Raw genomic sequence first — 13,214 nt, forward strand, 5'->3', positions numbered from 1 at the left:
AGAAGACATTTGCCAGATTTTAGAAGTGTAGAAATTATGAAAGTGAAACAGAAAAAAAGTTTTATAAGTTTGAGTTTATGAACACGTGCAATGTAAAAATATAATTATTTATAATTTAAAATGTATCAAAATATTTTTTACTCTAAAACTGCAACCAAACTAGTAGTTTCTACTAGCTTCCTTACTGCCCATATAAGGGTGCCTCCATTTTCATATATGTTTTGAGTGATCTGAACCATGTATTTTCATAATTTTCATACGATTTATGAAGTAGACATCCTATTCAGAAGTAGTATGGGTGGTTTGGCAGTATTTGATTTGAATTCAACCTCTAATAAATGCGTAAAAAGAGCACATATGTGTGTTATAGCTCACAGCCGCATCACAAATCGAGAATCCATAATATTTTTCTTTATATTTAAAACATTTTCAGACCTTTTTGTCTCATAAAATTGAAGTAGTGTTATCTTTTGAACTCTTGGCATGAAAACAAACCGAGGTTTCTACCAATCTTTCATGATTTTTCATGTTTATTGCCATTTCAAAATAAAGGGCTAAACACTCCTAATGAATATGAAATATTCTTTTTGCAAATTGATAAATTACTGCCCCTCTGTAATTTATTTTAGAAAACAGCCACCAAATATGAAAACTAGAGAATGTAAGCTTTCAACTGATACATAAAATGTCAATATTACTTTAGGTTTTTACTAAGATATTATTGTTTTAAATATATAATGGCAAACGTCCCACCTGTGGGACGGTGACAGTTAAACAGAAAATGTAACTGGTGCATAAGGATGATTTATAAATCACTCATAAGAACAATTCGGAAACTGTCACACGTTTACATTAAGGATCATTCTTCTACGCACTTCTTTACTGACACACATTCAGAAAACATTCACACACGGACCAATGAACTGAACTCTGACAAACAAACCCCTGCAGAAGATCAAGAGTTTGAACTTGGACGTAAATGGGAAGTTTTTGTTGATGCCCCAAAATCTGTCTTGCATTTACATTAGGCGAGTGAAATCACAAACGCATCAGTCATAAAGCGGGTTCTGTTTGAGCTGAATCTGGATGCGCTAAATGAAGCGTGGCGGAGCAGAGAAGAGCAGTGTGTGTGTGTGTGTGTGTTTGTGTGCTCATCTCAGTCCGCATGACTCATGACTGTATTCTGGGACACAAGTTACACAACTAAACTGACTCCAAAAGAAAAACTCAAGCACATTGTACATTAAAAACTGTTTTGAAGGAATCTGCCTGAACAGAAAGGAGACTTACACATTTCACAACTGCTGATCAAAGGCTGTAGTTTCATGCAACACAAAGTCTGTCCTTAGTTGACCACTCAAATGACAAGAGCCTGTTTCATCTTCCACATCCCTGACAGCAGAGAGGTTTGCATGAGGACTTCAGAAGTGCTGAGCTGGCTAGAAAATGACAACGCCATTTTCCAAAAACTCCTAGGATTTAACTGAGCATGACTGCTGCTTTCCAAAGCACTTCGCAACAGGATCTGTGAGGAATTATTTCATCACATGCATGTAAGAAAGGTGAGATGGGATTATGGACCATAGAAGGTTCGACTTCCAGCATTAAGCAACATTAAACATAGTGCAACTATGCATTGCATGTGGTTCTGCTTGAAACCGGTTCTTGCATGCGCAGAAGGAACTTCATTCTTCCGGAGCCTGTGATGGCACTCGCGTCTGTACCGGGAAACAGGCCAAAACCGCCGCTCTCTGCTTCTCCCAAACATTTGTTTCCTTTCAGGGGGCACAAGCTCCACATGCTTCCTTAAAAAAACATTTCCGTGCCACAAGCACTGTGTCGAGGGGACTATTTTAAGATGCTAAAAGAGACACATGAGACCAAACACTTTCACAATGAACTAGTGCACTAATTGGTGTAAGTGTCCGTAGATTTATTGTCAACAATATGTCAAAAAAGAAAAAAATTCTCCATAAATATCCGCTTAATTTGAATCACAGTCTGAAAATGTTTAAAAAAAAAGAGAAAAAAAAGAGAAATTAGTGAAATGTGCATAAATGAGACAATTACTGAGAATCGTTTTATGCAAGCTATGTGCATAAAACCATAAGACACATTTTTCTATGGGAATGACAGAGGACTGGGGAAGTGTTATTTTAAAGACACATTTTTCGCTGGACACAATGGAGAGACTGGCAGACATAACGACAGACTGCGCCTTATTACTGCCATATATTAGCATGTCTAATTATGAGCGATTTGCATAGCCAGACAATCCATACCGGAGGAGAGAGAGAGAGAGAGAGAGAGAGAGAGAGAGAGAGGGAGAGAGAGAGAGGGAGAGAGAGAGAGAGAGAGAGAGAGAGAGAGAGAGAGAGAGAGAGAGAGAGAGAGGGAGAGCGAGAGAGAGCAGGAGAGAGAGAGAGAGAGAGAGAGAGAGAGAGAGAGAGAGAGAGAGAGAGAGACAGAGAGAGAGAGAGAGAGAGAGAGAGAGAGAGAGAGAGAGAGAGAGAGAGAGAGAGAGAGAGAGAGAGAGAGAGAGAGATGGTGTTTTTTCTCTGATCTCTGTGGGGAAGCACACAGGAACAATCATTTCTGTATCAGTTTATAACGCCACAGTTGCAGTTCAACCTTGCAACAAAAGATGGGTCACAATGCTTTACTAGTCTTTTAACAAACCGTTAAATCTTTTAGTGAGGTCAACTACATTATATACACAACTGTACAAACGATTCGGGTTGGTAAGTTTTATTTATGTTTTTGAAAACTCTCTTCTGCTCACCAAGGCTCCATTAATTTGATATAAAATACAGTAATATTATTGCAATTTAGAAGAACTGTTTTCTATGTGAATATATTGTACAAATTTAATTTATTCCTGTGATCAAAGTTGAATTTTCAGCATCATTACATTTCACATGATCCTTCAGAAATCATTCGAATATGATGATTTGCTGCTCAGTAAACATTTCTGATTATTATCAATGTGGAAAACAATCATATTTCTCTGGAAACCAAGATACATTTTTTTCAGGATTCTTTGATTCAAGTTCAAAAGGGCTTCATTTATTTAAAATATAAATATTTGTAACATTATAAATGTCATTACTGTCACTTTATAAATATATAATTTTTTTATCTAACTGAGCCCAAGCTTTTGAACAGCAGTGCTGATTGTTTCATACATTTTTTAGTTATATTTAGACCGTTTCCAGCACTGTAAATCTTTCTTGACTTCAAATCATTCATTGCACACCAATCAAAATCCAATAATAACTAATCAAAAAGAGACCTCATTGTAAAACTTGTGAAACCTTTAGAGACTCCAAAGTCATTTTAATGGCTTAAAAACAAACTTTTAACATTTAAATGTCAAATTTCATGACTTTGACTATGACAGCAAACTTTCAACTTAATGCAGTGCTTATAATGCCTTGCATGAAAAATGTTACATTACTGTTTGGGTTCTTAGAGATCCCAGATGTAAACATTGCAATGCATTGAATTTTCTCTTGCGAATAATTTCTAATTCTACCAGCTGTTTATTTGCGTTCCAGTGCTGTTGACGACAAATTGAAAGTTGTTGAGAATCATTTTGTCGTATCATTGTATTGTGACTCAGTGAATCAAAATGAATCATGTGAATGCCTTTTAAATGCTGTTATTTTGAACAACTATTAATATAGAATCATGGGGGGAAAAATACAGAATTATGAAGCAGCACAACTGTTTTCACCATTGACAATAATCAGAAATAAGCAGCAAATCATCATATTAGAATGATTTCTGAAAGATCATGTGACACTGAAGACTGGAGTAATGATGCTGAAAATTCAGCTTTGATCACATCAGGAATAAATGACATTTTACTATATTCACATAGAAAACAACTTTTTTTAATTCTATTTTTGGTTAAATAAATGCCGTCTTGGTGAGCAGAAGAGACGCCTTTAAGAACATTAACATTTTTTAAATCTAACAGACCCCAAACTTTTGAACAGTTGCCACAAACACAGTTATAGGCTACTTAACATGATTCTAAACATAGCCTATTCAATCCCACTAAAGACATGTGCACACACACACTTTCAAGCGACTGATGCATTAGATGCAGCATTTTACCTAGTTAACTATCAGATGCAAATTAAAAAGGAAATCTATGAGTGCTTGAAAGAGGTGTGGATGCAGTTAGATGGTGAATGATGAGGGTTCAGATCCTTGTTCCTGAGAGCCCGGGGCAAAAGTGGGATAAATGTTGATTTTGTCCAAGGAACACCCGGCAACTGACAGTGGGACTAAACTGCAGCGAAAGGCAGCCATTAATCTCGGTCTAGTTTAAGTAGTGTATATTAATTTGTGTCATTTCCAGTACTTGCAAAGAGGCCTCTCTCTCTCTCTCTCTCTCTCTCTCTCTCTCTCTCTCTCTCTCTCTCTCTCTCTCTCTCTCTCTCTCTCTCTCTCTCTCTCTCTCTCTCTCTCTCTCTCTCTCTCTCTCTCTCTCTCTCTCTCTCTGTGACAGAGAGGGGGAAGAAATGAGATTCCCAACCGCGCATTAAAGACACACGACTCCTCCGGGGTTGGTATGGCAACGGCGCTCGCGAGAAGCACTTCACGTTCACTTTAATGCGCATTACACATTTTCAGATTTGATTAAAGTCGTAACATATCAAGAAAGCTGGCAGTAACGGAGGGCCGAGCGTGTCTCCACCTACCAGCTTTACGACGCGCTGTTGGGAAGCAGCGACACAAAGCAAACGGGCAGATAAAATCACCACAGCGTCTCTGTCTAATGCACCGCGCGAGCGCCATCTCGTCTAATGTGATGCTAGCCGGTCATTCATATCTCAGTGAGCAGAGCCCGTGTGAGCAGAAGATAGCAACTATTGGCAAAAGAACCGATTCGGAGGCAGTTTACCAGGCGCATTGGGTTTATTACGCTGCTGAACGCAAATCTGACATTTTCTAATGGGTTTGACTCTGCGGGCTGGCCAATAAATCATATATTAGGAACTGAAAATATTAGGCCTGCAACAAATAATTGATAAAAAAAAAACGGACTGTAGTAGACTATGAATTTGTTATTAAGACTTTGAGTGATCAAAAATACAATAAAACACTAAAAATGTGAAATATTATTACAATTTCAAATAACTGTTTTCTATGTTGAATATATGTTAAATTGTAATTTATTCCTGTGATGAAAGCTAAATTTCCAGCCATTCATTACTCCAGTCTGCAGTGTCACATGATCCTTCAGAAATCTTTCTAATATGAGGATTTGCTGCTCAAGAAACATTTCTGATTATTATTAATGTTGAAAACAGTCATAGGATTATTTGATTAATAGAAAGTTCAAAAGAGCAGCATTTATTTGAAAAAAAAAATATATATATATATTTGTTACATTATAAATGTGTTTACTGAAACTTTTGATTGTTTTAATGCGTCCTTGATTAATAAATTAATATCTTTAAACAATCTCACTGACCTCAAACCTTTGAAAGGTAGATACATATTTAAAGAAGAGGATTTTTTTTAAACGTTTGAAATGTTAGTTTCTGGCATATTAAGAATGAGCATAGTAGCCTAGGGAATTTCGCTTCCTTAATAGTTCTGCTAACGACTCTTTCAGCTATTTAAAACATACAGACTTTCCAAATATGGAACCAAAAGTGATTAAAAAAATAAAAATGTATACTCTACCTAAAAATATTCTATGAACCAGATCTTAACCGCCAAGCCTATATCAAGGACTTATAAAATAATATATAAAATATATACAGAAATATAAAATTATGCAATTTTGCAATCACTTGCAATGCTAGAACTTTTTATTCATCATGCTTGTTATTTCATCATTAGTTAAACTTCACAACTTGAGCTTGAGAATGTTAAAAGGAGGAAATATTAAACGAAGAATGAAAGTGTAATGTCTCTAATTCAGACACTCCAACATCATCTTCAACAAGCAGCTCAATCACAGCAGCTCAAACTCGCCGTCGTGCTTAATTACCAAATAGCATCACAGTTAAATTCAAGCTATTAAGCCTCTTAATATGATTAACACATCTCAATTAGGCCACTGACAATTTGCATAATTCATAAGGTAATGTGATTGTGCTCCAGTGTATACTGAGAGAAAACGATGACAGATCTCTCCGTAGCTGCTGTTGCATGCTCGCCTAATCTCATTTCTGCAAAAGCCTGGCGGAGTCGTTCCAAAAAACGCCACGCCGTCCGCGCTGCCAGTCAGTGTGTGTGCGCCTCTATTATGTGCTGGATTAGGCTTTAGCGTTTCCGCTTGAAGGATGATGAGCCGCTCCAACAGATGTGATTCTCATATCCTGCTTGTTCGCGCTCCGCAGAGATGCTGCATCAGCATGTTTCAAAAATAAAAAAATCACAGAATGAAAGACAAAGCAGCACATATTAGCACTGAGACCAGGCCAGCCGTGTGTCAGAGAGCATTGACAAAACCACGAAAAACCAATGGTTCAGGCAGATCTGTTCGTCTTCAGGATTCAAACACCGGAGGTTTCCGTAGAAATGCTCCTCACTTGTGTTAATGTGGAATCGAAGGCCTACGGGTCAGATCTGGAAAAGCAATGCTGAATGCAAGTAATAAAATGTATAACTAACCGTTGTGCATGCAAAATAAACTTTCAAAAGGAAGCAGAAAAGAGTCCCATGACTTTTCTTGTTGACATCAAAGCATGTGCATCCACTCAAACTAAACTGACTGTATTACTGCCTCCTATTATATAAATAAATGCATGGTAGAAGGTGAAAAAGTGGGCATTAATTAATTCAAAATGTTTCAAAAAGGCAGTTTTCTGCACTTCATGTTGCATGTAAATGGCATTTAGTCTAAATCTAGGAAATAAATCCATTTGGTTTGCATTTTGGCAGTCTGATCAATACGAGTCAAAAAAAGAGATGTTAAAAATCATAGATGGTCTAATATTAAATATTAAAACGGAAAGAATGCATCACATTTTAGGATGCATTGTTGCACATCCTGCGCTGAATACTGCACAATTTGGAGGTCATATTCCATGCAAACAGAAAATTGGGTTACACTTTATTTTACAGTGTCCTTGTTACAACGTTACATGTGGTTACCGTAGTAATAACTATATATATATTATGCATAATTACATGCAACTAACACTAAACCAAACCCTATAGTAAGTACTAATGCATAATTACACTGTAACACGGTCGGACACCTTAAAATAAATTGTTGTAGTGTACCACAGCAATAGTACAAAGGTGGTATGCTGCTATTCTGAGTATAGCCTTGGTATTAGATATTTTAAGAAAAACAGCACTAAATTCCACCAAAATGAGGTGTTTTTATACCCTCTTGAATCTATTTTGTGACATCAAGCATGTCATTGTTAACGGCGCGACACACTCTTAAAACGTGTTAAATGAACGCCTGTCTGCTGGTTTGAAACCGAGCTGCCGTAGATGATTTACTCCGTCTGTAATGAGCTATGGAAGTGTATACTGTGTGCACTGGTGTGTTCAGCCTAAGAAGCCGTGAGGAGTCGAGCTTCCCACAGGACAGAGAGAACGGCGTGCTGAGCGCTCGCAGTAATCATATTTCTGGCTCGTTTCAACACTGTCAAATATTCCTGCCCTGCCCTATGCTCACCTCATTCTCACCCATCAAAAAATAACATTACATCACCCCAACCCCCAGGCGCTAAACCTTACACCGTTTAAACACATGCCACAAGAAAACTAGCCTTTTGTTGAGGTTCGCAGAGAGAGAAGACTCTGCGAGTTAAGATCTGTGAGATTTGACAGATGTTTAGAAGATTGAGATTTACAGTCAACAAAATATGCTTGCAGATGGTTGTAATAAAAAAAACATCATTACAGTGTTGAAACCAATAACTAAATTAGCTCTTCGGTTTCTTTTTTAATTTCTGTTTTTACAAAGCATTTTACTGATTAAAAACATGTCGCAAAAATAAATACATATTAGCTCAAATATAATTAATCAACAAATATTATTTATTAAGAAAGAAATGCATTACTGTCACACACACTGTAAAAAAATATATGTTCAATAAGTTATAACCACATGTTTTACATTGCTTTAACTAGTCAAAATAAGCAATTTATTTATGAGATTTAACACATTTTTTAAAGTCAGCTTAATGTAATTTAAGTTGAAATGACTTAATTTAAGGCAGCAAAAATAAAATACACATAAAATAAAATAAAACAATGGTTTCTGAAGTTAATGACTATTTGTACTGTACACAATGTAAAATATCCGTTTGAGAATCACTCATTCTAAATTACCTATTCCAAGTTTTTGACTTGTTTACGTGAAATGTGAAAAGCGTTTCATAAAAGCAACGCAGAAAATTGTGTTCACTAAGAAGAGAAAAGCCTATTCTGAACAGAATAAACAAATAACGTAAAAACAACAACAACAAACAAGCCAGTGAGTGCATAAACAGCTTCCATTAGGGCTTCATTTGGAGCTTTCAGAAGTTCACGACTATTCGCATGCAACGTAAAAATCCCTGACAGGCGCTCAAACCCTCGCACTCCTCACCGGCACAGCGCCGCTATACTGTGTCTCTGTCAAAGCTGAAGGTTCAAGGTGGTGTCACTGAACAAACTCTGACATTCAGCAATTAGATGCCTTGACAACGTTTCTGAAGTTCCAAGAGATCCAAGAATTCCGCTTCCATAAAGTCGAGTCTCCGTGTGTCAGAGACACTGAGATGAAACCAAAGAGGGGAAGAAAAGAGATATATATTTGCACTGCTCCTTTCAAGTGGTATGGTTGTGAAGAATAATGAAACGAGAGTTTGTGTGGTGGTGTCGGGTCTGTGCGAGCCAACGGATCTGGCTGGAATTGTTTGAGAGTGTATTTTTGGAAAGCCATTTGGTGCCAGAGCCTTTCCAACATGATTCTGTGCTGCACGCCTCAAAGATCACAGACGCTCGGACAAGACACTGCCATTGTTTCATCAGCGTGTAAACAAGCCGATTGCTCCATTTCTATTTGGAACATGTTTTGAAGCTCATCACAAATGAAAATAAAACTGCGTTTAAAATGCATGCATGTGGTGCGTTAAAAAACTGTCATTCTATCCCAGCAAAGCAATTAGTTTAATAGTTAAAGTAAGTATTTTTTGTACTATTTTGCCTGTTTGATCGGAAAACAACATAGCTTGCATTACAGCGATTTTACCATGGTAAATGTGTACCAACCAAGTACCTAAAACCACCATAAATAAATGCAATCAAGGTAATGCACAACATTATGTGCAAAAACAACAACACTACAAAAATACATTTTTAAATGTATTAATATTATTAATCTGAATATTAATATTAATCTGATCCTTTGCGTTAATATAAAAAAATATAAAAGGATATATATATAAAATATATATCCTTTGTGTGTGTTCATCAATACACCATGCAAAGATGACTCAAAATCCGTCTATATGCAAACACATGCGCGCATATGCACAAACATTTTTGCACGCACACATGAGTCTTTGCAAAGACACATTCCTCAGACAAGAAAGAAAATATGAGTGGAATGAAAGCAAGTGAAGAGCACCACGAAAATACGGCAGTCTCAGACGTGTGGACTAAAATAAAGTCTGACTGCAGAAGAACGCTTCGGGTCTTTAGATTTCCCTTATATCCCAGTGAAAACACAGCGGGGTCAAGAGGTCGGGTCGTGACCCAGGGCCGGTCCTCCCTGCAGGTGTCATCTGGCACACTGGGAGGAACTGTAAAAACATACGATCTACTGACAGGACTGTACGTGATCTTGAGCTTTAAAAACTATTATAACTACTGTAAACCTTAGCAAACACAATCAGATCTTTAGTCCCTCTCACTGTTATATTGTAACATTATGTTTACAAATTAAAATTCAAAATGTTACAAATGCACTTCGAGATCTAAATTGCATTTCATAAAAAGTAAAGTATACTCAACAGTACACTTTTAAATGAAAAAAGTGATGTGTCTTTTATCTATAATCTAACTTTTTTAACTAGCTTGATAAAACAAACAAATCATGCATTTTAAGCACCAAATTATGCAAATTTCACAGAAATATTTTGTTTTAAATTGGCTTAAGCACTGAGAATATACAGTACACAAATCATGTTCTTAAGATAAATAAATGATCAAATGCAAAATAAAGTAAAGTTGATCCTTTTTATGTGTAACTGAGCTAACATTACTTCAACTACATTTATTATAATCACTATCATAATAGGATATGATGGAATCAAGAGTATACCATTACTAATAAGTTTGAAAAGAAACAATCTTTTACTTTTTTTGTTAATCGCTAATATTAGGCCAAAAGACTACAAAAAGAAATTTCAATTTTACAAATCATTAGCAAAAAACAAAATGATTTGCAATTTTAGTCAAATAAGTTTGACCCAGTTTTCAATAATAACTCTAAGCAAACTATATCAAGTTGCATTAGCTTGACGGTTATCCATTGTGCGAAACACACACGGACTCAAACATCATTCCCGCGTAGTTTTGCCACTGATGTCAAACATAATAAACAATTCTCAAGAGTTATTTTGATTCCTGCATGATTTCAAAACAAATAGCGTAAACCAGCGTACACCGCAATTCAGAATCTTCTGTCACTTAAAACACTGAATGACCAAAAATCAAACTCAAATTGATGGTATACTTTTTAAATCCAAAACATTTTTTCTAGACCTGAGCAATGATCTGAAAAGATCTAAAAAAAGGGTTCATAGAGGCAGCAGAAGTGGGACCGAAAGTTTCTTACGCTCACCTCAGATCTAAACACTCAGAAGCTCACGCCGAGTCAAGCTCAGGCTCCACGTTATGGCCTTTCATATTTTCGCAGGAAAAGGGCAAAGAGGAGCAGAGCAGTCTGGGATACGTCCACGTCGTACGGCGTTCCCTTTGAGCTCGAACTCTGCGTGAACTCGAAAAAGAAAAACAAACAGAAGAAGAAACGGCGGGGAGTAAAACTCCACGCATAACTGTGTCAGTCTCCTCTCGGACGCTTCGCAGAAACACCCCCGATGAGAGCCACCCACGGCTCACAGCTGGAACACAGCAGTCCCACAGATAATGCCACAGAAATCTGCTTTATCCTTCATCTACTCCTTTTTATTACATGCACTAATGACTGTGAAACACGCCGGAACCGCTTCCACATCAAACCGCAGAGCGATAGCGTCTCAATATCTCTCCTTCGCAGAGATCCTGCAGCCCAAACCTCGACTGTTACATCTACCACTGTTTTAATCACGCAAGAAGACTGTTACATCTAACTCGACTGTTACATCTACCACTGTTTTAATCACGCAAGAAGACGCCAGCAAATTAAACATGCTTTCCCTCCAAAATTGCACAAACACCACGTTCATTCATCGCTTCAGCCAAACGCTACTAAATAAACATTTCAGCGAAACAACTTATGGCGGTTTGAAATTTAATCCTGCACTTTCCTAACCAAAACATAGCTGGATTTTTGCACACACACACACAAAAAAAAGAAGACTGGTGCAGTAAAGATGATTTAGCAGCGGGAGGTCAAAGAGGCTGACCGTTTTTCTTCATTTCCTCACTACGATCGCCACAAAACCACATTTACCCACAGACCCTCACTCTGAAACATCCACATCCATTGCACAATGTAGAAAAACAGCACAACACTTTTTCCTTCCAGCTGTTCTTGAGAGTATTTACACAACCAACATGTGCAAACCCTTAAAATACGAAACGTTTCTTTCTGACCAGACGCTGAAATACCAATGCATTTCATCCAACTGATGTCCAGTCATTTGATGGAATACGATCTGCTAGGTAACATCACTTGCCTGTTTTTTCCTTGATCTCGCACAGGACGTTGAAGAGCGCCGGCTTCATTCGGTGGCAGTTGAGCGCATGTTTTCTGAAACACAACACAAGGCCGCGGTGAAGCGTCTGAACACCACAATATTTCACTCTGCTATAAAGACTTATATATCTGCCTGTTGCCTGAACCTCAAGTGATTATGGTGAAATTAAAAGCACATATTGACCATTAGCCAGCTCATTACAGTCTCTGTTTATCATATTTATGCTTATGCATAACATTAACCAAATTCCATTAGTAACTAGCATTATTTCTGTAGTTAATAATTCATAGTTTTGTATCTTTGTATGTACTGTAACAACTCTGAAATAGTATAAAGGATATAATTATTGAACAGCATGTTTTTATTGAACACATCCATTTGCAAAAACATTATGATTAATCATGTACTCATTTAGCAATTGTAATGGTTGTGGGGCGATTACATTTTTAGGTAACACTTTACAATAAGGTTTAATTTGTTATTAGTTTACATGAACTAACAAAGAACAATACTTCTAAAGCATTTGTTAATATTAGTTAATGTTAATGTCAACATTTATTATTAAAATCAAAAGTTGCATCTGTTAACATTAGTTAATAGACTTGAGATTACATGAACTAACAATGAACAATTGAATTTTTATAAAATAACGTTCACAAAGATTAACAGATACTGCAACAAATGTATTGCTCATTGTTAGATAATATTATTTAATGCATTAACTAATGGAATATTATTGTAATACCCATTTTTAACTGTTAATTAAGAACAATAGTAGTTCTAAAATATACAAAAAGAAAAAAATGCTAAAAACTATTTGATGAATTAAGAACCTCCGTTTGGAACAATATTCATCCTAAAGCGACACGATGAGACTCGGTGCTGTCTGTCAAATTTATCTTGGCATCTCTTTCATTTCTATTGACAAAAAATGAGCACTGTGTGTCAGAAAAATGATGTCTGTCACTACACACCACATGTGTTTGGACACACTGACAACAGCAAACGTCTTATCAGTCCATTTCTGGATGCCTGCTTGTCAATAATTCCTGATACGCATGTAAACATTTGCTAATTGCCAATTATTATAAAGATGTCAAACATATTACCTATATTCCCTTATAGTAATCATAATCCCACAGTTATTCTTACAACAATAGAATTGCTTTTGTTTTTCCACTTGATTAGTGAAAGAAGCTTAGATGCCAACTGACATCAAAACACAAAATTAGACAATTTCATATTAATTAAATAAGACTTTACAGTTGCAACAATAACTGTAGCATTGTATGGTAGTTATCATAATTTGACAGTATA

General features: G+C 36.5%; 1 protein-coding gene across 4 annotated transcripts in view; it reads right to left on the reverse strand.

Annotated features, from left to right (window-relative positions):
* The window catches only part of pbx1b (pre-B-cell leukemia homeobox 1b), a 95,720-nt gene that overhangs the window by 81,444 nt on the left and 1,062 nt on the right, over nt 1-13,214 (reverse strand). For all 4 annotated transcript variants that reach the window (XM_077199865.1, XM_077199866.1, XM_077199864.1 and 1 more), the window contains exon 2: nt 11,877-11,950. In XM_077199865.1, the coding sequence (XP_077055980.1) occupies nt 11,877-11,950 (74 nt within the window). The remainder of the gene's footprint in view (nt 1-11,876; nt 11,951-13,214) is intronic.

This window comes from Siphateles boraxobius, unplaced genomic scaffold, assembly GCF_051911475.1.
Source record: "Siphateles boraxobius isolate OS27281-9 unplaced genomic scaffold, OSU_SipBor_1 41, whole genome shotgun sequence".
Taxonomy (NCBI): domain Eukaryota; kingdom Metazoa; phylum Chordata; class Actinopteri; order Cypriniformes; family Leuciscidae; genus Siphateles; species Siphateles boraxobius.